Source organism: Bombus fervidus, chromosome 6 (assembly GCF_041682495.2).
Source record: "Bombus fervidus isolate BK054 chromosome 6, iyBomFerv1, whole genome shotgun sequence".
Classification (NCBI taxonomy): domain Eukaryota; kingdom Metazoa; phylum Arthropoda; class Insecta; order Hymenoptera; family Apidae; genus Bombus; species Bombus fervidus.
The window spans coordinates 5,792,153-5,819,805 of NC_091522.1; the positions used below are offsets into that span (position 1 = coordinate 5,792,153).

General features: G+C 32.3%; 3 protein-coding genes across 5 annotated transcripts; 2 read left to right on the top strand and 1 right to left on the bottom strand.

Moving 5' to 3' along the window:
* The first annotated feature begins 853 nt into the window (after positions 1 to 853).
* On the top strand, positions 854 to 14,126 carry Hrg (poly(A) polymerase hiiragi). Of its 2 annotated transcripts, none has more exons than XR_011800164.1 (12): positions 854 to 1,305; positions 2,102 to 2,337; positions 2,423 to 2,666; positions 2,902 to 3,006; positions 3,092 to 3,242; positions 3,327 to 3,538; positions 3,671 to 3,968; positions 6,200 to 6,376; positions 6,460 to 6,581; positions 6,661 to 6,835; positions 7,349 to 7,447; positions 7,716 to 14,126. XR_011800164.1 is itself a non-coding variant. In XM_072006118.1 (12 exons), the coding sequence occupies exons 2-12, from the start codon at positions 2,117 to 2,119 to the stop codon at positions 7,767 to 7,769; spliced, it is 1,854 nt and encodes a 617-aa protein (XP_071862219.1). In that variant the 5' UTR covers positions 854 to 1,305; positions 2,102 to 2,116; the 3' UTR covers positions 7,770 to 14,126. The 2 variants fall into 2 exon arrangements, 1 of the variants encoding a protein (XP_071862219.1); XM_072006118.1 differs by having other exon boundaries at positions 6,661 to 6,831.
* Positions 14,127 to 14,593: 467 nt separating this feature from the next.
* Positions 14,594 to 17,719, bottom strand: LOC139988543 (odorant receptor 9a). The gene is made up of 6 exons (XM_072006119.1): positions 17,251 to 17,719; positions 15,661 to 15,946; positions 15,453 to 15,552; positions 15,176 to 15,286; positions 14,836 to 14,991; positions 14,594 to 14,735 (listed from the first exon to the last, which is right to left on the bottom strand). Exons 1-6 carry the CDS (start codon positions 17,717 to 17,719, stop codon positions 14,685 to 14,687), a joined length of 1,173 nt encoding a protein of 390 aa, XP_071862220.1. The 3' UTR covers positions 14,594 to 14,684.
* Positions 17,720 to 19,194: 1,475 nt separating this feature from the next.
* Lgr3 (Leucine-rich repeat-containing G protein-coupled receptor 3) lies at positions 19,195 to 27,136 on the top strand. 2 transcript variants are annotated; one of them, XM_072004948.1, is made up of 21 exons: positions 19,195 to 19,437; positions 20,129 to 20,242; positions 20,510 to 20,581; positions 20,717 to 20,819; positions 20,927 to 20,998; positions 21,091 to 21,162; positions 21,261 to 21,404; positions 21,486 to 21,554; positions 21,624 to 21,695; positions 22,048 to 22,119; positions 22,231 to 22,302; positions 22,612 to 22,683; positions 22,808 to 22,879; positions 23,029 to 23,099; positions 23,560 to 23,721; positions 24,082 to 24,227; positions 24,585 to 24,735; positions 25,471 to 25,600; positions 25,734 to 25,924; positions 26,381 to 26,536; positions 26,716 to 27,136. In XM_072004948.1, the coding sequence occupies exons 1-21, from the start codon at positions 19,350 to 19,352 to the stop codon at positions 26,838 to 26,840; spliced, it is 2,226 nt and encodes a 741-aa protein (XP_071861049.1). In that variant the 5' UTR covers positions 19,195 to 19,349; the 3' UTR covers positions 26,841 to 27,136. The 2 variants fall into 2 exon arrangements, with proteins under 2 accessions (XP_071861049.1, XP_071861050.1); XM_072004949.1 differs by lacking the exons at positions 19,195 to 19,437; positions 20,129 to 20,242; positions 20,510 to 20,581 and having other exon boundaries at positions 20,734 to 20,855.
* Positions 27,137 to 27,653: the final 517 nt, after the last annotated feature.

The following is a 27,653-nucleotide window of genomic DNA, read 5'->3' on the forward strand; positions in this document are numbered from 1 at the left end:
TCTCTGATTGATTTAAATGCACTTCCTTCTCTTTCCCTGTAGATTCCTCTTTTAAATTAGATAAAATTTATGATGTGGAATTATTATTTTGTAATGGAATTATTATATTATTATTTTTCATATATTAAATATAAGGACGTGACTAGTATAAGATACAAATTGCTAAAAAATGAAAAGTTTAGTTTTTGTATGTATTGTTATCGATACGTCAATGATAATTTGTGAATAATGTATTATTTTAGTATTTGCAATGAATAAGTTGCATAATCTTTCAAGGTGATAAAAATAATGCAGATATTATTTCCTTGTTTTGGCATAATATTTTATTTAGGATAAGGGTATTTCGATAAGACATTTTAAGTATTACTTCGAGCAAAATTAGTCAAAGCTATAACAATTTCACGTTCGATGAAATCATATGGCACCGTTGCTTCGGATACATAACAGTAATATCACAATAAAAGCATGTTCGACATGAAAGCCATAAGTTATACGTTTTAAAGAAGCGCAATGTTAGCCCACTATGATTTCTACAGTGCAATTGTTCCACTTGCAACAATGCGTGGGCCAGCAGCTATAATTCTTTTAAATATCTATGATTTAATTAATATATCCCTTGAAAAAATATTATACAATATCAAAAAATATAATATATGACAGTAAACAATTAAAATAAACAATAAATCTGCTTATAAATAACCGAGTTGTAAAATGCAATATTAATTTCCCATTCCATGTAAGATGGCAGTCAAATCAACCATGGTGCTAGAAATCAGTCGATTGCAGCTCTATCTATGTAGTTTCTAACGAGTATATAAAGCTTTGCCAGCGACGCCATGTTCAGATTGTAGGTGGCTTTCTGTGGTTGCACATACGTGTTGTCCATTATTTTCAAGTACTAACGTTTAATTATTTATTTACAAGATACATCGCAACACGAAGTGTTCTGTGCGTGAAGTGTGTTACAATTGGTGTTGTGGCTGATTAATTTCCAATAGTGGTGTGTGGAATAATTTGATCGACGCGAACTATTTTGTGACTTATGGACCTTCGTTTCTCTGGATTCTTTTACTACCTCATAAATTGTTTACAAGTTGTTCGCGCTGCTTTGCGACTAAGCAGAGCTTGAAAAACGTGCTATTCGCGCTAGGAATACAATTTCCTTTTCAGGAGTCGTCCACAAGCATCGGATGGACGTGATGCATCTTTACTAGAGGCATTTGCACGTTTTATAACCTGACAGACACGACATCCGAAGTTTCTTTATCTTTATCATGTCATTGCATCTTTGACAGAGTATTATCGGTAAAAATCCAAGCAATATACAACATTCAAACTCTCATGTGTTTCCGATCACGTGTAGAATGAAGAAAAAGTTTTCGCTCGTTCAAATCAATTACTAAAAATGTTTGCATATTTTGTAAAATATTATATATTCTTGTAGACATAGAAGTTTTATTTCTGATCTATGTTTCTGCCCTATCTTTTTCAAGATTTCATAATATCATCACTTTATCACGTTCCTGGACAAATTTACGTGCACTTTTATATTAACTTCTTTACTGTTTACGTTATATATGTTATATTAAGTTCTTTACTGTTATGTAGCATTTCAAAAATGTAGTATTAATATAGATATCGAAAATACTTTAGATACAATGATTATTGTCCTGTGATATGATACATGAGAATGATTAAGGCTTGATTAGTATTCTGTATGTCGATGTTATTCTATCAAATATGTTGTGTTTATCCGTATTTATTGTATTTGTTATATTAAAAAACTATATATAAATAAGATTTAACTAGTAAAGAGAACGTATTTATGTAAATTTGTGTCTAATGTTATATTTTATACAAACTACTCATTACAATGATTTATTTATTAAACACTAGTTTGATCATTTGCTATTATTTTATAAAGATGTGCAATTATTAATTTATAGTTAACTGTTTTAATGATAGAAAGTCATATATATTGGAATACAGTTTATATAATCAAGTGTTAATCTATGTCAATTTTTGTAAATGTACGACCTTTTATGATTAATTTATTGTTTTAAAATCGATGCAATTAAATATAATCGTCTCCTTGTTTTAGGTCTAGAACAAATAAATGCGTGTCAAGATGTGGTCATCACAAGGTAATAACTCAAATTCAAATGCATCATCCAAAGAAGAAAAGAACCTACGTACATTGGGTATGACATCTGCTATTAGTGTAGCAGAACCAAAACCTAGTGATTTTACTAGGACCAATGAATTAAAGGAGGCATTAAAGCCATATAATGTATTTGAGTCTGAGGCAGAGTTAAATCACAGGATGGAAATTTTAAGGTATTGCATTTACACTTACATTGTATAATATTGATATTTTGAACACTACTAACTATGTATTATGTTAATTGTTATGTTTGATTAGTAAATTAAATACACTGGTGAAACAATGGATACGGGACACAAGTATTGCCAGAAATATGCCATCCAGCGTAGCTGATCAAGTTGGCGGTAAAATATATACTTTCGGTTCATATAGGTTAGGGGTACATCACAAAGGTGCTGATATAGATGCTCTATGTGTTGTACCACGGCACATCTATAGGTCGGATTATTTTGCATCGTTTTTTGAATTACTGAAAATGCAAGAAGAAGTTACAGATTTAAGGGTATGTACTTTACACAATATCAAGTAATCATAACAATTATTTGTCCATTTAATCTGCATTTTCTTTACGTAACATTTACACAGTAAGTAATGTAATTAATATTTAGAGTTATCATTAGTTGATTAAAAATAAAAATCTCTAATTAAATATATCAGAGACATATCATACATAAAATGTTTATTTGTTCAAATGTAAATTTTATAGTTATTTAATTGTATTATTTAACATATTTTAGGCAGTAGAAGAAGCATTTGTACCAGTAATAAAAATGAATTTTGATGGTATTGAAATTGATATGCTGTTTGCCAAACTGGCACTAAAAGAAATACCTGATTCAATGGTTAGTAACTTACTAAATAATGTATATAATGTTTCTGCACTTTTTTATAAATTGTATATCAAATAAATTTTCCCCGTATTTATAGGATCTTAAGGATGACATGCTTCTCAAAAATCTTGATCAAAAATGTGTAAGAAGCCTTAATGGTTGCAGAGTAACAGATGAAATACTACGTTTAGTACCCAATATAGAAAATTTTAGGCTGGCACTTAGAGCCATTAAGTTGTGGGCAAAACGTAAGATAACTTGCTTTTTAATTTTCACATGTTTTGAGATGAGACAAGTGTTTTTTATACATTGTTTTATTTTCTCATTTTTAGGACATGGGATATATAGTAATGTATTAGGCTATCTAGGTGGTGTGTCTTGGGCAATGTTGGTTGCAAGAACATGCCAACTTTATCCTAATGCTGTTGCAGCAACATTAATAGAGAAATTTTTCCTTGTATTTTCACAATGGAAGTGGCCACAACCAGTCCTTTTAAAGCAACCTGACAATGTTAATTTAGGCTATCCAGTTTGGGATCCCAGAGTAAGAATCATTCTTAAAGAATTAATATAGATTCGTATAGAATCATTATTAAGAATTATTCTTAATATTGCTTTTGATTAAAATATATTTTATACTAATAAGTTTCTTAATTTAACAAACTTCTTTCTCAAGGTGAATATATCAGATAGATATCACTTAATGCCAATAATCACACCGGCGTATCCTCAACAAAATTCAACTTTCAACGTATCAGTATCAACAAGAACAATTATGCAAGAGGCATTCGAAAACGGACTTTCGATAACAGAAGAAATTATCATGGGGAAAGCAACGTGGGACAAATTATTTGAACCTCCAAATTTCTTTGGCAAATATAAACATTATATTGTACTATTGGCGAGAAGTTTGACTGCCGAAGATCAGCTTGAATGGTGTGGACTTGTCGAGTCTAAAATACGACATTTGATAGGTAAAATATTAAACACATATTAAATATATTCAATTATATACAGTGACTCACGAAAGTACTCGAACGCTTACATATGCAAACTTGAATGGCCGAAATAATGTACATTAAAGTAATTTGCCTAGACAAGCAGATGTCAATAGGAAGATGGAAGTCTTGAGATTATGTCAGTAAAATTTGAAAAGGATTCAACAACGTAGGTAGGAGTTATGATACGTTCATTAGAAACACGCATTGTAAGTGACTCACAAAAGCATTTGAACGCTACATATATTATTAAATTATTTAATATTAATATTTTGTTGGACCACCTTTAGCAGCAATAGTGTGTCTCAATCGACGTTCCATACTGTAAACCAATGATTTTGTAAAACTACACTCAACGGAGTTCCATATTTCTATAATTTCATCTTTCAATACTTGCTTTGAGATCATCTGAAATTTATTTCATTTTTTTCCGACTTCAGCCCATAAATTTTCAATCGGATGTATGTCTGGACTTTGCGATGGAGTAATTAACATGTGTGGTGTGTTATATACGATCCATTTTTTCACAATTCTAGAAGTATGCTTAGGATCATTATCTTGTTGGAAGTGGAAATCTTCCAATAATCCTAATTTACGGGCACTTTCTTTACGGTTATTTTTTTAAATATTTAAATACTTATATTTATCAAGTATTCCATCAGTAAATATCAAATTTCCGGTGCCACTGGCAGCCATGCACCCCCACACCATGACCGATCCACTTCCGTGTTTCACTGTTTGATGTAAATATCGAATTTCCAATTCCGTATTTGGTTTTCCTCACACATAATTTTGACCATCTGATCCAAAAATGTTAAACTTTGGATCATCCGAAAAGATGATTTTATCTCAAAAAGAATTATCTTTATTAATATAGGTTTTTGCAAAAGTCAATCTTTTCTTATGATTTACCGCATTAATATATGGCTTCTTTCGCGGTACTCTGCCATGAAAACCATTGTTTCGTAAGATTTGTCGACATAATTCCGGGTGAACTTCTTTATGAAACATATCAGCTACCATACTTGCGAGTTGAGGAGCGGATGTAGTAGGATTTTTTTTAATTCGCGAATGATAATTTTCTCCTCTCTTCCAGTCAATTTCTTTGGTCTACCTGATCAAGCTTTGTTTGCAAGTGTTCCCTCATTCTCTGACTTTTTTATGATATAATGTATTGTGGACTTACTTCTGTTCACAATTCCGGCAATCTTGCTATATGATTTTATTATTATATATTATTTCTCTTTCACACTTTCTTTTTTGTATTTAAAATAAATACTATTGTGCACACTTTTACGTTACTGTTACTGAGACGATATCCTAATATCAAGTAAACGTACCAATATTTTCATTTAGCAATGATGTTTACATTCAGTGGAAAGGAAGATGAAAAACTATCAACAGTGTTACAGCGTTTGGATACTTTTGTGAGACACTTATCATGAATGTTTCTAATAAATGTATCATAACTCCTGTCTATATTATTGAATCGTTCCCAAATTTTACTGATGTAATCTTGAAACTTTCCTGTCACTATAGATACGAAATTGTTTTAACAAATTAGTTTAGTACACCTCATTTTATTAATTGAAATTTGTAAGTGTAAGCGTTCGAATACTTTCCTGAGCCACTGTATGTAGATATGATAAAGTTTGTCGATAAACGTGCATTAATCATTATTATAACAGACGAGGTATTGTACAGAAAAATTAATCGAACGATTCAATAAGTTAAGTTATTTGTATTCGAATAAATAATGCGTTAATTTTTGTTATTTATCAAGTTGCATAAAAAGTTTTAAATACGATCTGGCTATTATATTTTTTATTACTTACAGTTTGCACAATATCTCGTGAATTTATCAATATCTTCAATGACGATGGATTGGCTGCCTTGTTATTAGTTTACCATATCATGTGTTTGTTCCAGTTAAATGACGTAGATTAAAACAGGTTACTTTTATTGCTGTTGTTACAAGTTGTGTATAGATTTTCATATTACAAGTTTATGCATCCTACGCAGGAGTAAATGGTCTCTAGATCAATGAATTGTATAAGCTTCTGTCTTAATCTGTGTCTATTCTAATCATAAAATCTTTCTAATCACAAAATCATAAAAACTTTGACCTTGAATATTTATTTTGTCGATACTGCAATGCTAATAATCCGCGGGTGCCAAAATGGCAAAACCCTAACTCTTAAAAACAGGTACCCTGGAAAGAAATCCACACATTACATTGGCACACGTGAATCCAGAGGCATTTCCACCGCTAAAACCAGAACCGGAGGGACACTGCTCCATGTGGTTTATCGGCTTGTTATTTGCTAAAAGCGAAAATTTAAACATTGATCTAACGTACGATATAAAATCGTTTGTGGACTCAAGTAAGTATATTATGACATGTGTAATTAAATAATTTAATTTTTAATTTTCATACATACCTATAAAATAAACCTATAAATTATAGTTCTGAGGCAAGCGGAGCAGTTGAACTTATTAAAAGATGGTATGTGGATTGAAGCAAAACACGTGAAGAGGAAGGATCTTCACACTTATGTATCTCCTAGTTTGCTCAAACGAGAAAGAAAAGTAATTCATTTTTCCTTTAACCTCATTTCCCTTGTTTATTTACTTGTGCATTTGTTTATTGATGATTTCTTTCTTACAGATTTCTGGCAATGTACATAAAAACGGAAATATTGCTGGGAACGGTAACACTGGTGGCGTTTCTCCACGAAACCAAGGGGATTTGACGAACAGGAAGAGACTATCCGACCAAAGCACAGACGCATACGGAAAAAAGCGAAGGGTCACCGATAATGAGCAAGCAGTAGCCCATGTAGGTACTGAAAATAATATATTATTAATCATTATTAATTAATTATCTTTGTTTTGCTATGTAGGATTATTTACTTAGAATTGATTAAACAGGAAACGGTGATATTTAACGTGAAATAAATACAATAATGTGCTATAACTAAGACAATTAAATAATTTAATTTACAACTCTCGTCACCACGGTTCCAACGCTCTCTTTCACGCGGACCACACTCTCTCACAACACTAACCACACTCTCTGACTTCTCAACTCACGACTGACTGTTAATTCGTCTTTCTCCCTTAAGCATTCCTTTATTTTTTCTCATAGCCTCATCACGTACGTGTTCCACAACCGCTTATGACCACGGTCACGTAAGCCTTTTTTCCACGTAACTATTTGACTGAAAGACCGACAACACATTGATGGGCCTGTCAGCACTTAGGGTTTCTCGCGACATTGTTTATAGTTCATCCGATATTTCTTAGGCCATTTGTCCACGATACTATAGTAATATTTAATAAAATTTTATTTATAGGGAGAAGACGGGTCGCTAGTTGTTCAGTCTTGTGGGGAAGACAGTAATTCCGGATTCAGCTTGGATGAATACAAACAAACGTTGACAGCTACTAAGGATGTAAGATATTGTACATATAATGAACAATAATTGTCATATAACAGATTAGATAACTACATATAAAAATAGATCAATAGTAAGATAATTTTGGATTTGTTGGAGAAGACATTAATTTTTAACGTAAATTGGAATCTTGCGGAGGTAAGGAGCGGAGAATATAGCAATATCGATACATTCTGTTTATTTGCGACGTCCCGCTTCTTTCTCTTACTTTGATTTTCCCAATAATCTTAGTACTTTAACCGTTTCGTTATTTGGAATATTTTAGGAAGGGCCTACTGGTGCATCTACAGTAGCACAGGAAGGATACGTTTGCACTTGACCACTGCAGGATTACTACCTCACGTCGATTCACAGATGCTCCTCTGGGCCATCTAGACTGTAATCGCTTCTCATGCAACCATCCACTGCCCACTGTAAGTCCCCTGTTTCGTAAAAACAAAGCAACGTCATGCGTTGAAGAAAACTACCCGTTGGAGTCAATCGATGCACGATTATGTGACAGAAGCTCTAATTTTAATATTTATGAACAACATCAACAGTCAATGGAAACAATTGGACAACAATGGAAAAAAAAGCCACTAACAAATGATTGTGCCAGTGTCTGTGATGTTACTTTTTTATCATAAAAATCGCGTTGGTCATTTTGGAAAGTCGCGACCGAAGAGTTAGTAATAACCAAATGGAGCATTGCTATGTTTCTAAGGTTCATAATTTTTTTATATTTCATTTTGTACATATCACTTATAATAATTTTTATCCATAAAATTATTAAAAAAAAGAAAGAAAAAAATTAAAATAAAAGGAAAAGGAAAAAAGATAAAAGAGACACGGCGTCAGGTTTAGGAAAATAATTCGTGTCATTGCGCTGAAGTGTGAATAGGTAATGATATTTTGATTAAATGCTTCTATTAGGATTTTCAGCTAAATGAAAAGAAAAAGGAAGAAAGATTCGATGTTGCGAGGAAGAAACGTATTCTTGTATAAAAAGCATTTCTTTAATGCATAAGTAGATAAAAGATAAAAAAAGGATGTACGTTTCAGTTGTAAATAATTCATGCAACAAATCGTTACTCTCGCGTCGGTGTAAATTATATGAAATAAACAGTGTCTCTTTAAGTTTGTAACAGTATAATCGTAGTATGATAGTAGATCTTAGTTTCTTTAATTATTTTATAATATTTTTCAGCTATTTATATTATCTATACTAAACGAATATCTCTCTTGAATATTAGTTGCTGTACGAGCTTAATTCTAATATATATGGCATTCTCTATATTTTTCACATAAGATGCCTGAAAAAATTATTTTTTTCTTTATCGTAACCTATCGAGTAACAGAAGGAAAATCACCGGCACTGGCATAAGAAATTGAATGTTTCATTTACAGAAGAATCATCGATTATAGCATTAATTAGATTCTAGTGTATGGTTACTCATAGTTAATACTCTGTAAATGAAACACCTGTAATTAAGCCATTGACTATCTTTGTTAACGATCGTGTTACGTAGAAGATATGTTTCGTATGAAGAGTCGCTTTTTAGTTTTTATTCACAGAAAACGAAGTTATAGCTTTAACAATGCAACATGGGACTGGCATCTGGATTATTCAAATCATCTATATCACCTATTGGTGAGTTTTTCAGGTGTTCGACTGCCTTCAGTTCCCTTTCAGTTTAGAATTATATCCTGTAATGACCCCGATTCTATCTTTTTTATTGTTTCATTGCTTTCCTTTATGAATTACCAATTGTGTTAAAGGCATGTCGGTTATTAACACACGTTTCGAGGTGTTTGATGTTCACTCTTTAATAATAATAATATATGTATAAGTATCGATACAAACGATACATTGAAACGTATAGGTTAATCTCAGAAACTAAGTATTTGCAGGGTAATCTTCGTGATATATATTTACATACAAATTATGATTTTTGTATCGACTCGTGTATTAATATCGCGACACAAATTAAATAGTTGTTTCTACATTCATACAATTATTATCATTTATTTTCACACCACATTCTATATTTCTGTTTCATAAGTCTTTTTCGAAAATGTGTAATTCGATTAAGACTTATTTCGATACTCTGCGAATACTATAGTTACTTCTATTGAGATTAGGGACCATTTCGTTATTTGTACATATTCGTCGTAATCTTGAGATCATTTCATTTCCTTATACGGCTTCTTTCCTCGTGTATGGTTTACGTTGCGCCAATTGAAGTGTAAATGTATAGTCGAGAAATTATGCTGTATTAGAAAATGGCTTTCCTTCTTTTTTTCCGTTATAGCTTCAGTTATGGCATAGTTAGAATAGTGTATAATAGGTAAGCAATATGTTATATTATTTATAGCGTATTCTATCAGTTTATGTTATCCACTCTGTTCGATTAATACGAGCATTCGAGATTTTTACAGATCTAGGCAAATGTACATAAAAATTCCGATTTACATGTAAACTAAGATTTTTTAATCCAGAATAAAAATTTTTCTTACAAAAGAAATATGGACAATCTATTATGCTTTCCGCTACGAAGAATATTATTTATTCTGCTGTTTATATGAATTGCTTGCTTTATCTGTAAATATTTCATTCCGATATGAGAATGGATCTCGATTCGATGTTACACATTTTAATATTTAAAAAAAAGAAAAAAAAGAAAAAAGATATTTATATCGTTAGTGATTAATAATTTCTATTCTGTATTAATTTTACATTTCTTAGATATAACAAAGATCATAGAAACAAAGAGTTATATTTGCAATATTATTTCGGACTCGTTTTACAAAAAGATATTTTCTTCTTTTGCTTTCATAGTTGAACACATTAAACTCTATTCATTAATCTCAGCTTAGTGTTACATTAGTGAACTAGATTTATTTTTATCAGATTTAAAACTTGCGACTTTGTTTTATTTCGATAACTTCCCATGAATTTTTGTCGTACATCCATTATAAAATCATTTTTTCTCAATATAATTTTAATTAAAATTTGGCAGCTATTACATTTCTCGATTTCACAGTAAAATACTATTACAAATCTAGTGGTAATGATCTTGGCCAGCAACTATTTCAATGTTGTATCTAAAAAAAAAAAAAAAAAAAAAAAAAAAAATACTTTTTTGCGATGATTGAATTACGAAATATCCTCGTATTCTCGTATAGCTTGATATTGCTAGTCTGATAGTTGTTTTCAAAAACTGACCCCAAAGCAGTGATAAAGTCATAAAAAGCTCACATAATATGCAGAGAAGTGCCTCACAACATACTTACATTTCGTAATTAATCGATAGTTTAAGGAGACCCTCTATAACGTATATCTGCTTTGAAAGTTACATTTGTTTTATTTGCTATTTATTACACGAATCTATGTTACCACTGTATTCTTACGACTCTACAATCCACTTACAACAATGATCAGTTCCTATTTCTTGAATAAGAACGAAGGGTATAATCAATTACAACCGTTATCCTTATAGACGAATTAAAATCCGGTTATAGAGGGTTAGTAGTTACACATTAAATTTGTGTAAAAATCTATGTTTTTTAATTTTTTTAATAGATGCTAGATGTTTCTCGGTTGCTCGTTTGTGTCTTTTAATAAATAAAATTTTTTAATTGTAATAATACTCCCATAGATCGAAAATATAAAGTACGTTATTTATATTTGACGCAAGTTTCTCTTCTTTAAATTCAGTTTCTTCCATTCTTCGCCATTTCATAAAATGGACTCGAAAACGACTAGTTATCGTGCAATACATAAATTTCTAAGAATTTTCGACTGATTTTTTGGTTAAACGTAGCGATAATCGATTAGAAACTTTTAAACGTATACTTGATCGGGAAAGGGAAAGTTACGATTATAGAGAAACATTTTCTTTGAAAAAATACACGTTTCGTGAAGCCAAGTGTGCGTTCGTATAAATTAGCGTTTTAAAGAGTTAGAAATCGGCATACCAAGCTTTGCGCGTATTTTTTCTAACAAAATCATGTCTTTAATCGAGACTTTTCCATTGCTTATTGATAATTCTGTTATTAAATTAATTTTCGAAGTTTGGACGCGACAGCAAAGATTTTTCGAGTATCTGTTATGATACCAATAGATTAAGTATGGCAGCTTATAATGCTCAATGAAAATGCTCAGGAAACAATTTTCTATGATTAAATCGTATTACAATATCAACGAATTTCATAGAATAATTAAAAGTTTCATGCTGCTTATACTCAATGAATATTTTTTAAATAGTCCAAACTTTTCTGATTGAATATTTTTGTTCAGCATTCAGTTTTTGAAATTGTACACGACTTCTGGAATTCTCATTATCTCTTTATTACTAATATAGTTCTCAATAATACTAATATAATTACAAAAAGAAAACGCTGTACTTTCGTGTAGTCAATTTACTTATTGTTATTATAGTTATAATGATAGCAGTTGCTATTTTCGTTAATTATCACTAATATTATTATTTAATTTTTTGCTATCGAAATAGGACATATAACGAAGAACAAATGTACATCATAATAGTTCAACGTTATCTAACAGAGAAAACACGCGATTGAAATGACGTGAATAGTATCGTGAGATTTTACACAATACTATCAGGCAGATTAATAGAAGCAGTGAACATCAATATTATCCTCGCACGTAGTAACAATAAGTGCAAGAAGAAATTTTTTCGTTTCTTAGAAAAAGGAAGAATAGAAAACGAATGAGATCGTGCATTCGAACTCCATTCACGTATTTTTTCGTTCCGAAACGTCAGACATGTCTATAACACATTCGTATATTCTCGATCAATTCTCGAGAACGTCGTGTCGTTCTCTCTGTGTGTCGATGCGACGTTCTCGAGTCGATAAACAAATAAAACAATTAAAAGCCCCCAAAAAGCAAACAAAACGAGTAGGTAAAGATAAAAAACGAAACGGTGAACACACCATCCGCAGCACACCTCTCTCTTATACAATATAAACGAGTAAACAAAAAAGAAACGAGTAAAAAGGTAAAAACGAAAAATTCGAAAAAAATTGTTGAGGGCAAGACTAAGTCTATCGTATAGAAACGAGTGTTTCTGAGAGTGCGCGGTATAGTAAAAAATTTCAAAAGTTTCTCAACCGATCTAGAATTCTTCTCGGGCGTTGTCCTGTATTATAACTCTCTTTTTCTCTCTTTTTCTCTCTGTCCCTCCCTGTCTTTCTCTCCCCCCTCTCTCTCAATCTCGTTCTTTTTCTCTATTTCTTGAACACAACGCGAAAAGAACTCAGAACGAAAGACATTTAGTGAACTCTCGCTTCCATTAACCGCAAACACACAGAGAACAGTACGCACGAACACATACATATAGTTCGAAATATACAGAGAACAGACAGAATATTGTACATGAAGTATCGTGTGCACACTTAACGTGCATATTCGCACACACAAACACATACACCAGAGGACCTCGTGCACAGGCAGACGCACGATTTTATACGGAACATAATTGTGGGAGGTAACCGCGAATGCATCTGCGAAGCTGCGTATTAACATGTGAACGTGTGAGTCAGTTTTGTCTGAATGAAGAAAAAAAAAAGGAAAGAAAGAAATAAACAGCATCGAATACATTACCATGTGTTTATGTGCTTGTATAGCATACACAGGCTGTCACGATATACCGACCGACACGGTCCCGTTCCTAAAAATCTCCATGCACGCTCGTGCGAATTGGTATGGATTTGATGTTTAGTTATCAAGAATCGTACATGAAGGCCACAGGACACGCATGTGAACGAATCGTTGTAATCGTGGCGAAATTCTTTTACGTTCTCCGTACCGACGAAGAAGCCGTTTTGTGCCGATGATCAACTTTGAGAAACGAATAATGACAACCGCGAGGGAAGAGAGGGTGAAAAAGCGATTCTCGATATACACTAACTTGCTCCGCTGGGAATGAACACGAGCTATTAATAGCCGCTACCACAGAGTATCGTTCGAACGATTTATTAATTACCTCCATTATCGTTTCATACTTATTCTTTAACTTTTCTTTCCTTCTCTTTTTTCTTTTTTTTATTTTATAATCGCCATGTATTCGTTTAAAACAAATTTATCAGTATAATGTACCTTTGTTTACGAACGTCTAGACGATTCGGCCATGACTGCTAAGAATTCGCTCCATACCATCGTACACCGAGCAAGCAACCAACCATCGTCTGGTTCGTTGTCCCGCGATCGTATAAGTCGCGGCCGTGTATCTCTGTTCTGAAACGAAACGCGTGCAAAGCCTTTGCCGTCTGTTTCTTTTCCATGTCTGAATACCTCGTGGAGGATCAGCCGTGTCTCTCCGGATCGGCGTCAGAGGTACATGACGATGCACACTGTTACTTAAGTTCCTGCCACTGAAAGTGTACACACGTGCTGTAAACGTGCATGGATCGCAGCGGACCGTGTGGCGAGAGATCGGTGTATCGTGAAGGCCGTATGCGCGTTAGCTGTTACTCCATTCGTAGGATCGAGGTCGTTGTAAAGAGATAACACACGACGGCAGGGTCCACGTGCTTCGACCTGGCAATAGGGACGATTATTTACCGTGAAGCACGAGTTATATGCATAATTTGTATCCCCCTCGGCAGTTGTACACTCTGTATCTTTCTTGAATAAACCGAAATAAATTTTTCTTTTAATTCCTTCAGCCAACACGCACTTGTGTTCGACGACGATTAGATAGAATGATACATTCCGAGAGCTTGATATACGTATATCGCTGGTACGTTGTAAGCCACGAAGAAATTCGAACAAGTGGCTTCCATTAGAGAAAAATTGATTTCGACAGATTCGATCTCTGTAGTCATTCTATCTGGGCGACGTTGACGTTTATTCTTTTCAGACCTGACACTTAATTCTAGTTCTAGGTTAATAATCGTCGATCGTACACCGTTTACCGTATCATAAGAAGATTGATAGTGAAAGTAATGTTTTATGGATATGAAGGAAATATGTAATTGCATTGATTAAAGTGATTATTACTAAAGGAAATTAAAGAAGTTGAAAGGTTACGAAAAATGAGTCTTTTATCACAGTAGAAAATTATAGTGCGCGTTTAACAGCTTTACGTTTAATATTTAAGAATTGAATCTATCGTTTTACTGTTCGACTATAAGGTCAAGTCGTATATCCGCAATTAATGGTTCGAATAATTTGTTCCTTTTTATACGTTTAATAAATTCAACAAGTTGAGTTGATCCTTGTAATCATTCAAATAATACTTTTCAAAACGGAGAGATATGCCATCGATGCTTTTACTATCTACAAATAAGTTGAAACGTGTAAATTATGTATCTACTAAACAAATTTAGTGCAAGAACTTAATAATATTCAGTGATGTTATATTTGGAAAATAACTCACAACGCCAAACGTTTCTAAGGAAAACACGTAGAACTTGCCAGCGGTAAGGTATGATGGTTTCTGCGATCGAGCGATACAAAATATTAAAGATCGCGTGTATTGTTCCGGTAAGTCGTACCAGTTTATGAAATAGCAAGCCACTTGCATTTCACTACTCTGGAAGCGATGCAGTTAGTACTTTTGTTATAAGTCATAAAAATTTTAGTTACTTGTGTGCTTTTCGATTTACGGTGATCATTTTTGAATTATTGAATTATTATATTTTAATGGTTGTAACATGAGAAATATTGAAATAAATAATAAAAACTACTTTTCTCTATGTATTGTTGTTAATAATTACCTCGTTAATTAGACACTCCCCCAAGAAACAGTAGGAGAATGCTAATAGTATAACAGCGCATGAGTAAATTATAAAATGTATGGTATTTATATCTTCTCCAGAGTCGGTCGTCTATAAAATTTTACTTATTTATTTTAAAATAATAATAAATTGAGAGTGCAGAATAAGCAAGACTTCCTTAAAACCATTAAAAACCAAGAAAAGATTGCAAAGTAAATTAAATTACAAATAAATTAAATACAGGAATACTACAAAATGTAAACAATTATATCATTACCATGAGTAATTGATAGACCACGATGCATAAAGAGAATATTAATCCTAATGTCTGTATAAACATCAGGGAACTAAATGCCTTTGCTAAAATATTTGCCAGTCTGAAATTAAATTAACAATAACATTTTCAATGTAAATTAACAATAACATTTTCAATCAGATCGTACCAGGTCAACGAAGGAATTTTATTTTTATATTCATCGACTTACTGGAGAAGTTCGATGTGTCGTTCAACGAGCGCTCTCATTTCTGGAGAATATATTTGCGGTTCAATACTGATATTTTTGACACGATGTGCCAGAATTGAAAGTTGACTACAAAGGTGAAACGTTAACGTCACCAACAGACTGTCCGCGCCGGTTGCACCGATTGTTAACAACATACTTGCTGGTATTAAATAAACGCACAATAAAGCGTATGATTGTACTCCTGTCACTTCATAAATGTTATTCACTTTCATCGGTAATTCGTAAGGAAGCGTACAATTATTGAATTCTGCGAATTAATGTGATATGTTAACGAAACGTAAATATATACTCAAAATATAACGAATAGAGTCAGTTCACGATTTTATAGACAATATTAAAAAAGTCGTCTGTAGTTGAAGAGTTAATAATCTTTAGTTAATAACCTTATATATATATATAAGTAGTGAAAAGTGAGAGAATATATATATATATTATATTATAATATAATATAATATAATATAATATAATATAATATAATATAATATAATATAATATATATATTATATATATATATATTGTTAATAATATATTAATACTAAAAGCTTTCATTTTACAAAAGTACAAAAATACAAAAAAATACAATATTCCATCAAACTCACTTTTCACTACTTATACAACTTATTGAAAATGAAGAGAAGGAAGACCGAAGAAGAGCATCGAGTACATAAATTCGCGTTTGCTTGGCCGTCGAACGAAACTGTGCTGGATACGACCGCGAAAAAGAGAATCGCACAGTCGGTGGTCGTGCAAAATCTTCGACAAACTGTGACAGGCTCGTAAAACGTAACCGTTTTGTGTATCGTGAAGGAAGTAACTGTCGCCTTGGAACACCATAAAGCTGCGTACGCGAGGTAACTGTACGTGTGATCGTATGGATACGGATATCGAATGCGTTTCCTGGATCTGGGCGATAAAGTTCGCATTAAAGTCTTGATTTATTCTGCATAAGTATTCACGACGCGTTGATAATACCTGCCGGCTTAATAAAACCGTAACTTTTACCACTTTTTTCATCCCACAATCCACGTTGTTTTACGTTTTAAGTTTGAAACATCAAGCACCGATTTCCGAATTTAAAATTAAGTTCTTGTTGATGGGAATTGAAATGCTCGACATCGCACAAATACATATTATCCTTGACTTAAAGTACGGAAAATAAACCAAAAAGCAATTAAAAATAAACTCTACCTATTCACGCATCAAATTTATTTGTTAAATTATCTTCATTCATTTTACCCTTAGATTTGAAATTTTTGCACAATGGACAATATAGAACATTTAAGGAATAGAGAAATGTTTCGAAGCAAAAATATGCACAGAATTCACATTAATATATTCTTTAGTTATTTGGTGATACTAAATCAAAAAGTAATCAAGAGTAGCATCTATCCATATATCACATTGACTCCCACTTATTATCAATAGATTATTCTCACTAATATCATTCCTCTTCGAATAAGAATATCAACATCCTGAACTTCGTCGATCGACAGAATCAATCTATTCTTTCGAATTATCGATATGAACCACCGAATTGCAGATTGAACTTACTGGATAAAAGACAGCCGACGATTGGTTTGGCATAAAACAAGGTGGGCACGAAGAATAAAGACAAGGCCGACGAGGTGGAAAATAATGTGGCGGCCACGTTGTACCAAACGACCGTTCGCCTTTCCTCCTCTGACCTATACAATCCAAACTTCACGTCCCTTTTCACGACCGTCAGCAATGGTAGCACGAGATGCATGTTCAACCGAAACATCATGGCCTTCAGTACTATCAAGATGGTCGGGAACGATAGCGTGATATTCTTCAGCGTCTTCTCAAGGTCGTGTATATTCTGCAGCAGCGTCACAATCTCCAACCAGGTGAAGATCACGACGTACGTAATGTAGAAGAAAAATCGAACGTCGTTACGATTATACGGCCATAGTCCGGATAAGTTCAAGAGTCGTTTGCTCCACGAGATCACGTTCTCGTCGTAGAACAGTTCTACGTACGACGATATCGGCTTCTTCATTCTTAAAGACGTGACAACTTGACTCAAGACTTTTAACTTGAGGACTGCTACAGTATCGAATTGCAATTGTCAAGATGTTACTCTTTTTTCAAATGTCATGTATATTGTAATTTATGGCTCTTGGAATGTCTTAAAAATTGTGTAACACGGAGATTAAGATCCTTTTCGTGTTAACTGTAATCTGATGTACATATTGAAGGATGGTAGAATAACACATAGCAAAGGAACTAGTATTATAGCTTCTGATACGATTCGTAAGAATTCAGTTGCTCCTTAAGTATGTATATTCGATATATTTGATCAATAGTGAAAAAAAAAGTTCCTGAATTTATGATACTTCTCTTATAACCGGTAATTGGACTTTTCATAAAGACAGTAGAGAAGACACAGTTCGTATCGGAAAATTAGAGATTCTCGTGAGTCTTTTCGATCGATATTAATTGTCTATTAATGAGTGATTACATATTCTCTGATCGCTGTCGTCTCGAGGCGAGACACGTCATTGACGCGAATTGTTCGAATCGCTGACGCAGTTTTGTCACCGACGTATCTGCATACGTTAGGAAGTTTGAAGCGACAATCGAAAGTAAACTTTGATAGCGAACACGTAATAGACCAATTACTATCTCCTCCGCCATTTGCAATTAGTAACTTTTTTCTTGCGTTCGCGGCCAAGGCGCTATTATTTTCTTACACTTGCGTTTCTTTCGTTCGAAAAGTTCGAGTTTAAGATAAAATACGTAACATTTAATGTGTAGCGCTGGTCTGAGGCGCAACATTGTATCGACTAGAATAAATTTCTATAATATTATGTAACAGTTAATATAACAGTGATAATCTATAAAAACGCATAGCGCGGCGTTAAAGTGGTATTAATGTAAGTGTTAATATTCTGTACACTCGAAAAGAAATAAATTCATTTTGTTAAAAAGCAAGTTTATTTAGTATGTTATTTAATATGTTACAAAGAAAATAGGATTTATATTTTTCCTAAAATGCCAAAAGCACAGAGTTTCTCTCTATATTTATGTAGAGTTGTACATACAAATCCATACGAGAAACGAATGCCAAAATTTACTTAAAAGAAAGAACAGGAGAAGTAACATTTTCAAAAATCTGTGAATTATCCTTGTAAATAATCCAATAAAGCTACACCTGCGAATTCTACCTAATTTTGTTACATGTTTTCAATTCACATACTGTTCAATAATTTTACCAACATTTCTTCTACCGCTACTACTAACCAACTATTAATTCAGTCGAAAATTATATCTTTACAAGAAACAAGTCTATCAATATTCATCATACTACTTTTGTTTCTCATTGCAAGGAACTTCTCCGACCAAGTTGTTCGTTCGCCTACGATATAACAATCGTGAAGACAATCGATCGACATAATTTGAAGTGAAATTTCTAGCAGCAAACGGCAAGAAATCCTCATTCGTGGACGATGAAGAGCGCGTGTGCGTGACGCCGGAGCTTGCGACGGAGTTAGTGAATGCAACCAGTGTCATGCAGTCGTTGTACCGAGTGCACGTGGAAAACGTAGTTCATGCAAGGGAAAACACGGAAGTCTGTGGAACACAGAGGCGCTAGGTCGTTTTAAAGATCGAAACGTTCGTGTTCCGAAATGAGGTACAAACGCATCGGTGCTATCGGCACATTTTTAATCGCGACCTTATGCCTGTTATCAGGGCTGATGTATTATTTTAATCAAGGTATGTGATTTCATTCATTATGATATAATATAGTTAAAAGTTGATTCGTTATGATATAGCATCGTTAGAAATTCATCCTTTGCCAGAAATTCTTTTAATTTGTTCATTTCTTCATTAATTAATTTTTTCATTTCTTCGAAGTAGATGATTTAGTTATTGGATAATAAAACGTTTGTTTTATTAAGTTATATTATTGCTAATTGAAAGACTGAAGCTTCATGAAGGTACGTACAATGTATGTTTTATACCTTTATTTGTACCCTGAATAGAACGTATTATTAAAGAGATCAATATTCAAAATATCATAAATATCTTGTAAGTGTTATACGAAATAGTAAGATTTTTTTGAAACGATTCGGTAATATTTTATAATGTCACACTTTTGATAATTAATAAAAAGTTTCATTAATAAATTTTAAGCTTCATATTTGATAAATCTTACAAACGACAATAATCCAATAAGTTGTTCCCTAACAATTATATATTACTTCACATTTATAATTATATATTTGCGTTTATAAAAAATAAAGAACTTAAACGATTGAACAATTACCTCGAAACAGTAATATACCGTCTTACATTTGGAAACGGATAATCGATCTAAATTATCCTTCATTTGTGACATTTACATTGTGTTGTTTGAACTCATATCGTTCGATAATTGCTGATAATTTGATTTTTCTAATTCCAGACACTTGTCCAGTGGGAACGTTTCTCTGTTACAATACCACAATTTGTTTACCACAGAGAAATTGGTGCGATTTGGAAAGCCAATGTCCTCACGGGGATGACGAACAAAATTGCTGTTAGTTCATTAATTACTACATCCATTTTAATCTTCACGACAAAGAGGTCCATTACAAAAAGATCTTTGAATAATTTATAGTTCGAATATGATACTTCCGTGTTGCATGATCGTATTGAACATATCGAGATACTCCTTTTTCGGGCAAGAACGAATTAAATTTAAAATTTAGTTACGATGTTTGACATTTTTATATACGTGTTCCTTTTATACAGTATAAATGTAATACCGAACGGGGCAATATAAAAAGTGTTACTTTGTATGCAGATGATTATCACGGTGTATTGGACTGGTTTGGCAGTGACAGAGATTCCGAACCTGTAAGGGAGTTCGTTTGTGGTAATGCAATATCCATAATTTATCGAACAACGGAACACAATATCGAATAACAGAAATAAAAATGCGACGATAAACCGCAAAACGCAATGGACGAGATAAGAATTGGTAATTTACGTGTTTTCCTCTTCTTCGTAGATACCACCGACATTCCTGTCGGTTGTAAGTACGTGAAGTGTCGCGCCACTTGTCACGACTACTCGGAAATTCCGAGAAACCTATCTTCTCAAACTATTTCCATGTACGGTTTTTAAGTATTAAAAAACTGGAATCTTTCGTAAAGTATACACTTTTTTTATTTTTATCGCGTTAGTGAATTGTTCTTAATTATTGTGATTAATTTTTTAGAACTCTGTATGATAGCTCGATTAAACGCGTGCCAATGGGCGCCTTTGCGCAATACTCAGAAATCCGTATACTGTGAGTTTCTAAGATTCTTATTTACTTTGTGCATTTTTTTTTTACAAGTATCGTATAAATATATTTTTTTATAAGAAAACATAATTTTTCAGATATCTTGATAGTAGTAACATACACGAGCTAGAAAGAGGAGCTTTTCTTAATTTGACTAAATTGTTTTGGCTGTGAGTATAAATACTTTTAATTAAATCTTCAATGCTATTAGAAAATAAGTAATTACACAATTTTTATGTAATATACATAATGTGTATTTTATGAACAGAGCTTTGGATAACAATCAAATTAGCGAATTTCTGCCTGGACATTTTGCTGATTTAACCAACTTGGAATCTTTGAGGGCCAATAAGAACAGAATCACTGTGGCAGATTTTTCAGACTTAGAAGGGAGCAATGCTTTAAAGTTCATGTATGTTATTTAACATAAATTATAATTTTGTATAAATTTTGTACGATTTTAATCTTATGTTAATTTGTTACATTATTATAGAAATTTGAATGAAAATCAATTAACTTCGAAAGGACTGAAGTTGCCAGAATTGCCGGTATTAAGCGAGATGTAAGTTTACGCTTTATCGTTTCGCTGAAATTGTAATATCGAAACTGATTTCGTCCTATACAATTTCAGATTGTTAGATGAAAATAATTTCGAATCAATGCCCGATACTTTGTTCGCTGGATGTCCATCATTAAAATTACTGTACGTACGTAAGTAAATAACAAATATAGAAAATTAATCCTTTAACTCCTATACACGTTTTATATTTACAACTGTTGTTAGTAATTTATTTATTCTAATCCCAGTCGCAAATACACTAATGATGTAATTCTTGTTATTTGTTTTACTTCAATTGTTTCGTTAATATTAATAATTAATCTTAATATTTCTTTTTTTATCTAAAAATTAAAGTAATGGTGTCTATCGTAGCAAAATATTTCCTATTAAACTTTATAATTTTACATAAAAAAGTGTTACTAATAAATTGTATTAAGGAATTAAGTAATACTTTTTACTGACTTTAAACTAACAAGAAACATCAACCATTGGCCAGGAGTATGCAAAAGAACAAAATAAAGACGATCGAAGAGGACACGTTCCGAAATTTGGAGCAGCTAGTCGAACTGTAAGTTCCTCGCGTTACCTCAATTTGCGAATGCTCCTTATGGCAATGTAACGAAGTTATGTCCCTCGTACATCACTGTGCATCGTGCAAAACGGATTTTTTTCCTTTCAGTAATTTGGCGTTCAACGAAATAACGACCGTCCCGCTGAATGTATTCCAGCCGTTAAAAAATCTGACGAGGTTGTAAGTATACGAGGCACCGGTATCCACATAAATTGTAACGCTACACGTCTTAAGCTACGCGCGTGCTTGCAACATATTTACCTGATATTTACCATCGAACGCACGGCGTTAGAAAAGCAAACGAGAGGAACGTCACGTATGCTGATGTTAAAACTTTTATTTATTATGCCGACACGTACGAAAATAAGTCCGATACGAATAGTCAATGTGATTATCGTGGTTTTATGGTAGAATTAAAGCACGCGTAAAGGCAGAATTATCAAGCAATGGAATAATTTTCGAAAATTATTGGATTAATATTTATTGCAGACAATTAGGTTACAATCGCTTTTATAATTTACCGATGGCCGTGTTGAGTCCATTGACAAGACTGTATTCTCTGTAAGTTTTAGCATTAAGATTTTTCTAATAAGTTTAGAACATATTATTTCTATAGTTTATTGTATTAATTTTTATATCATAGAATTTCTATCAAAGCAAATAGCTAATTTCGTGAAATTTTTAGAGATCTGGAAGGTATAAATTTGGATGCATTACCAAAAAACGCGTTCGCACTGTTCAAGCAATTGGACTTCGTGTAAGTAGATTTATCCGTATTGTGTCAGACAAACTACTTTCCTTTGTAAATGGAACTCCTGTCAATGTATCTATCATCGAACATTGTTATTTTATGAATGCAATGAATTATATCGTTGATTTCTTATGATGATTCATATTACTTTTTAGCTACTTCAAGAAGTTTCATTATTGTGCCACTTACGCGCCGAAATCAAAACGATGTCGACCCGCTAGTGACGGTAAGAATTTGAAAAACATAAAAAATGATAGATTGTTTTTAAATAATTTTTATATATTCAGTTATAATATTCAGCTACAATTACTTTAGATATTATGTTGGGGAATACTCGTTCTTTTGGTTCGTCATTACATAATTATGATTTACCATGATCATTAATTTAAATGGTTTTAATTCCGTTGAATCCCCATAAAATACCTAAATGGTCGTCAATGAATTATCAGTCTGTTATTAGTTCATTAAATGGCTTAAAAGGTTATAGCTATTATAATATCACTAATGATTTTAATAACACCTATAAAATATGTAGTAATACATATTTACAAAATGCTAGCAAACATTCTCATATATTTATGAACATTATTACTTCCTTAAAAACTCGCAATATTAGTAGAATAAATATCAGTATAATCGGACGATTAATTCGAGATTGATTATAGATATAGAATATTTCTATGCAGGAGTATCGTCGTTATCCCATTTGCTCGATAAAACTTTATTACGAGCAGCAGTATGGGTAATTTCGTGTGTTACTTGTACGGGTAACGTGCTTGTTCTTTGGGGGAGATTCACAGCCAAGGATGAGAATCGCGTATTAACCATTATTATCCGAAACCTAGCAGGTACGTTATATCTTAAAAATTATTTAATATAGGTATTAAATTCATATGTATATACTTACACGTTATATAATTTCATGAATAATAAATATTATCAATGTCAAATAAAAAAATGTTCAATATTTAAAAAACTTTTATTATGCGAGTTCGAGAAAAATTAGACAAGATTCCCGTTATTTGATGTATGGACAGGTATATAAAATATATCAAATATTTATTTAAAGGGATATAAAATGCCGGTCTCGTTTATCGAGTATGCTATAAAAATGACACATCAATGTCATTTAGTTTCAATATTGTCCATCATAAATCACTGAATCACACAAGCGTGATAGATATAGAAGTTTTATAATCTTTTTACAGTTTCCGACATGTTGATGGGGCTATATCTATTCATAATCGCTATAGCAGACATAACATTCCGCGATAATTATAATCAAGTCGCCAGTTCATGGATGTCTTCGTGGTATTGTACCTTTGTAGGACTATTGGCAATGACATCTTTGGAGGTATACTTATCAATTATATTTGATTTCAAATCTTTAAATAAAATTTTTACCATAAATATATTTATTTTTGAAATCTAAGTACTCAATGGTATCTACTTTTAAATGTTACAAAATTTCTCATATAAAATTTAATTAATATTCCGTTTAATATTTATAACAATATCTTTTGTATTAAACTATTTTTCATTTTCCTAATATTTTAAAATTCTCATGTACATTATTTAACTTTTATACTGGATTATACGGATTTTTATTCGTTATAATATCCATGAAAATTTCGTGCGAGTCAGACGAAACATATCTGAAGAAGATGAATGGCTGGTCGTTAATATATTGAAATAAAATCGATCCGTCAAGGTTTCAGTATTGATCCTGTCGTTCATGTCTCTGGAACGATATATGCTAATAGCAGCCCCACTGAAAGGTCACCGTACCATGACACCGCATACGGCAACTGCATCGATGATCATCATTTGGATCACAGGAATTACCCTTGCTCTCGTGCCAGGTTCGTCTCCATGTTTCTTATTTGTCCATGGACCTCGGCATCATTGGTAATAATATCTAATAACCTGTCAAGATGTCCGATCGCTTGTTAACCCATCGGTTATGATAACGTAATACGAACCAGATAGCATGCTCTTATTTCGTCAATTTATGAATCACTTAAACGTTGCATTGCGTCGATTGTTCTGATTATTCAAAAACTAGTGGCGTATAGTGATTTGAAAGTACATATGTAATTGTTGATTATTAGATGGTTTATTAGACTCTTTTGGGAAATTTATTAAACTATTTGTATTTTGCATTAAAAGAGAAATAGTAGAAATTTCTGAATAATTGTATTTCATGTAACAAATATATATATACTGAGACTTTCTTAAATTTTTACACGATGAAAAAACTTTATTTTATTATAATTACAGAAATTTCCAAATCGTAAGTTTTAATTCTTATATAGGTTAGGATATTTATAAGCATATAATTAATTTATACTCACGTTATGTTAGGTTACCAAAGTAAAGAAGCGAATATCACACGGTCAAAGTGGATTCCTTAAATTTTTGTCTGTCCTGAAATTAAAAAAAATTTCATTTTAACATACCATGTGCACCAAGTATAATCGAATGTTTATTCTGTTGCAAACAATTATTGCATGTATAAAGTTCCCCGCTGTAGCCACTACGCAGAGATATCCGAAGAAAGGACAGCATTCTGAAACTAATTGTAACTCATTCGAAAGTGATTCTCTGGCGAAGCAGCACGAGATTTTACGGTGTAAATGGAATGTGTTTCCCCTTGCACATTGACGATCCGTACTTAATTGGATGGGAATATTCGGCCTTCGTCTTCTTGGGATTAAACCTTATGGGGTAAGCAGACACGATCAACATTAAAGAAACAACGATCTTAAAAGTAGTTCACCAGTACAATAAATTTTTTTTCTTATGCATAACAAGAAGCAATTGTAAAGATTATGTCGGTTTAAGTCTGTTCGCATTACAGGCTGCTTACGATTGGTTACGCTTACACGGGTATGTTTTTGAGCATTTGGAAAACGAGACACGCCTGTTCTTTGTCCGTTGGCGATTCCGAATTCGCCTTACGATTTTTTCTTATCGTTCTAACGGATGCAGCCTGCTGGGCACCAATTATCATTTTGAAGATTAGAGCTATGATGAAGTATCCTATTTCAGGTAAATTATCTGCATTAGTATTACTAATTCCTTCCTGTTGTCTGCTGTTTTAATACTTATGACAGTTCTAATTGTGGTTGTAATTAACGAATTGTTGTCTAATCCGTAAAACAAATGTGAAATTTTCTGATACAAATTAGCCCATAAATTCTTAGGCTTAATTGACTATACACCTCTAGTAATATGTAATAATTTATTAACGATAATTTGATTCATAATCAGCAGTAACAAATGCATTTTTCCTATGTTGCATATTAAAAATAGACATTTAAGGCAAATTAAAGTTTTAAATATAAGAATGTGTGAGAAATTATCGGCCTGTTTAATATTTAAAAATTGTAAATTGCGTAGTTATATATAATTTATGTACATATATATGATGTAAATATTTTTCATATTTTTCCGCTTATAAAGGTTAGATTTACTTCATCTCTCTAGTTGAATATTTTGTTGCAGCTGATTTTCACGCATGGGTGGTAGTTTTTATATTACCTGTGAACAGTGCGGTCAATCCGTTATTATACACATTTACCACTCCTAAATATCGAGAAAGACTAAATGATGGATGGTTTGGAAAAGTGCGTAACTATATGACACGAAAATCTTCCGAAGGTATATAATTTTGTCATTTTAATTAAACTCTAAATACTTTAATAAACCAAACTAGAGTAATTAAATTCCCAGTAGTTTGTATTCGAAAGCGTGTTATAATGAATTATGTAATAATAATAATTATTGCTTATTTGCTGAGTTATCTAATGCAATTGATATCGTAAGTGAATATATTGCAGATACGTCTACAGCAATGAGCAACAAAGGTAAAATGTTGTCTTTATCAGATGGGAAAGAGTATGACAATAAAATTCGATTTAATAAGAAGAAAATGCAGCCTGTTAAACGCGATCGTATGATATGAATTTTTATATTATACGTTTAATTTGTTGTTACTCAGAAGCTCACAGCAAAGACGAGTAATATACTTTCTCGCGTACTAAAAATTAGTTGAAGGTTTTAAGCTATGGATTAACAAGTTGAATGCAATATTTGAATGTTACTTGCTGTAGCAGTACAGCAAGCAGAATATATAATTTCTATAAACAAGTAAGTACTCCGTTGTTAAAGATTTAACATAAGTAAACAATTTTCTGTATAGCTGTTGTATATTTACACAACGGACTGTTACGTATAAAATAAAACATGATTTTCTGTAAATTGTCCAGATGTTGGAATATGCATGAAAATGTTATATATAAAATATTAGAATATAAAAACAAATTTCGGAAAAAAAAACTAAATGAGAGGAAGACAGATCACTGTTAGATCTAATGCGGCAAATCTGTGATCTATTCTAATGATGTAACGTATATGAGCATTCCGTTCCGCTATTAGAAATATAAAATGACATTGCGGTTGATGCAAATCAAGAGAAGAATACGTAATTCAGTCGATAGCTGACCAATATGAGCTCTAATCTAAACTGTTAATCGGTAAACTGATTCAAACCACTAAATTCCCAATCAAAAATCCCCAAATTATATAATCTCCAACCGATAACTTTCAAATCTCTAAATTTTTAGTAAAAAAATTTGTAAATTAATAAATATTAGATCAATAATCTTAAAATTGCTAAATTTCTAAAACTCAAGAATTCAAGCAACCAATTGAAAACTCGGGCAGCTGACATCAGAACTATCGGGGTAATAATTCATGGTGGCGGATTTTTACGATT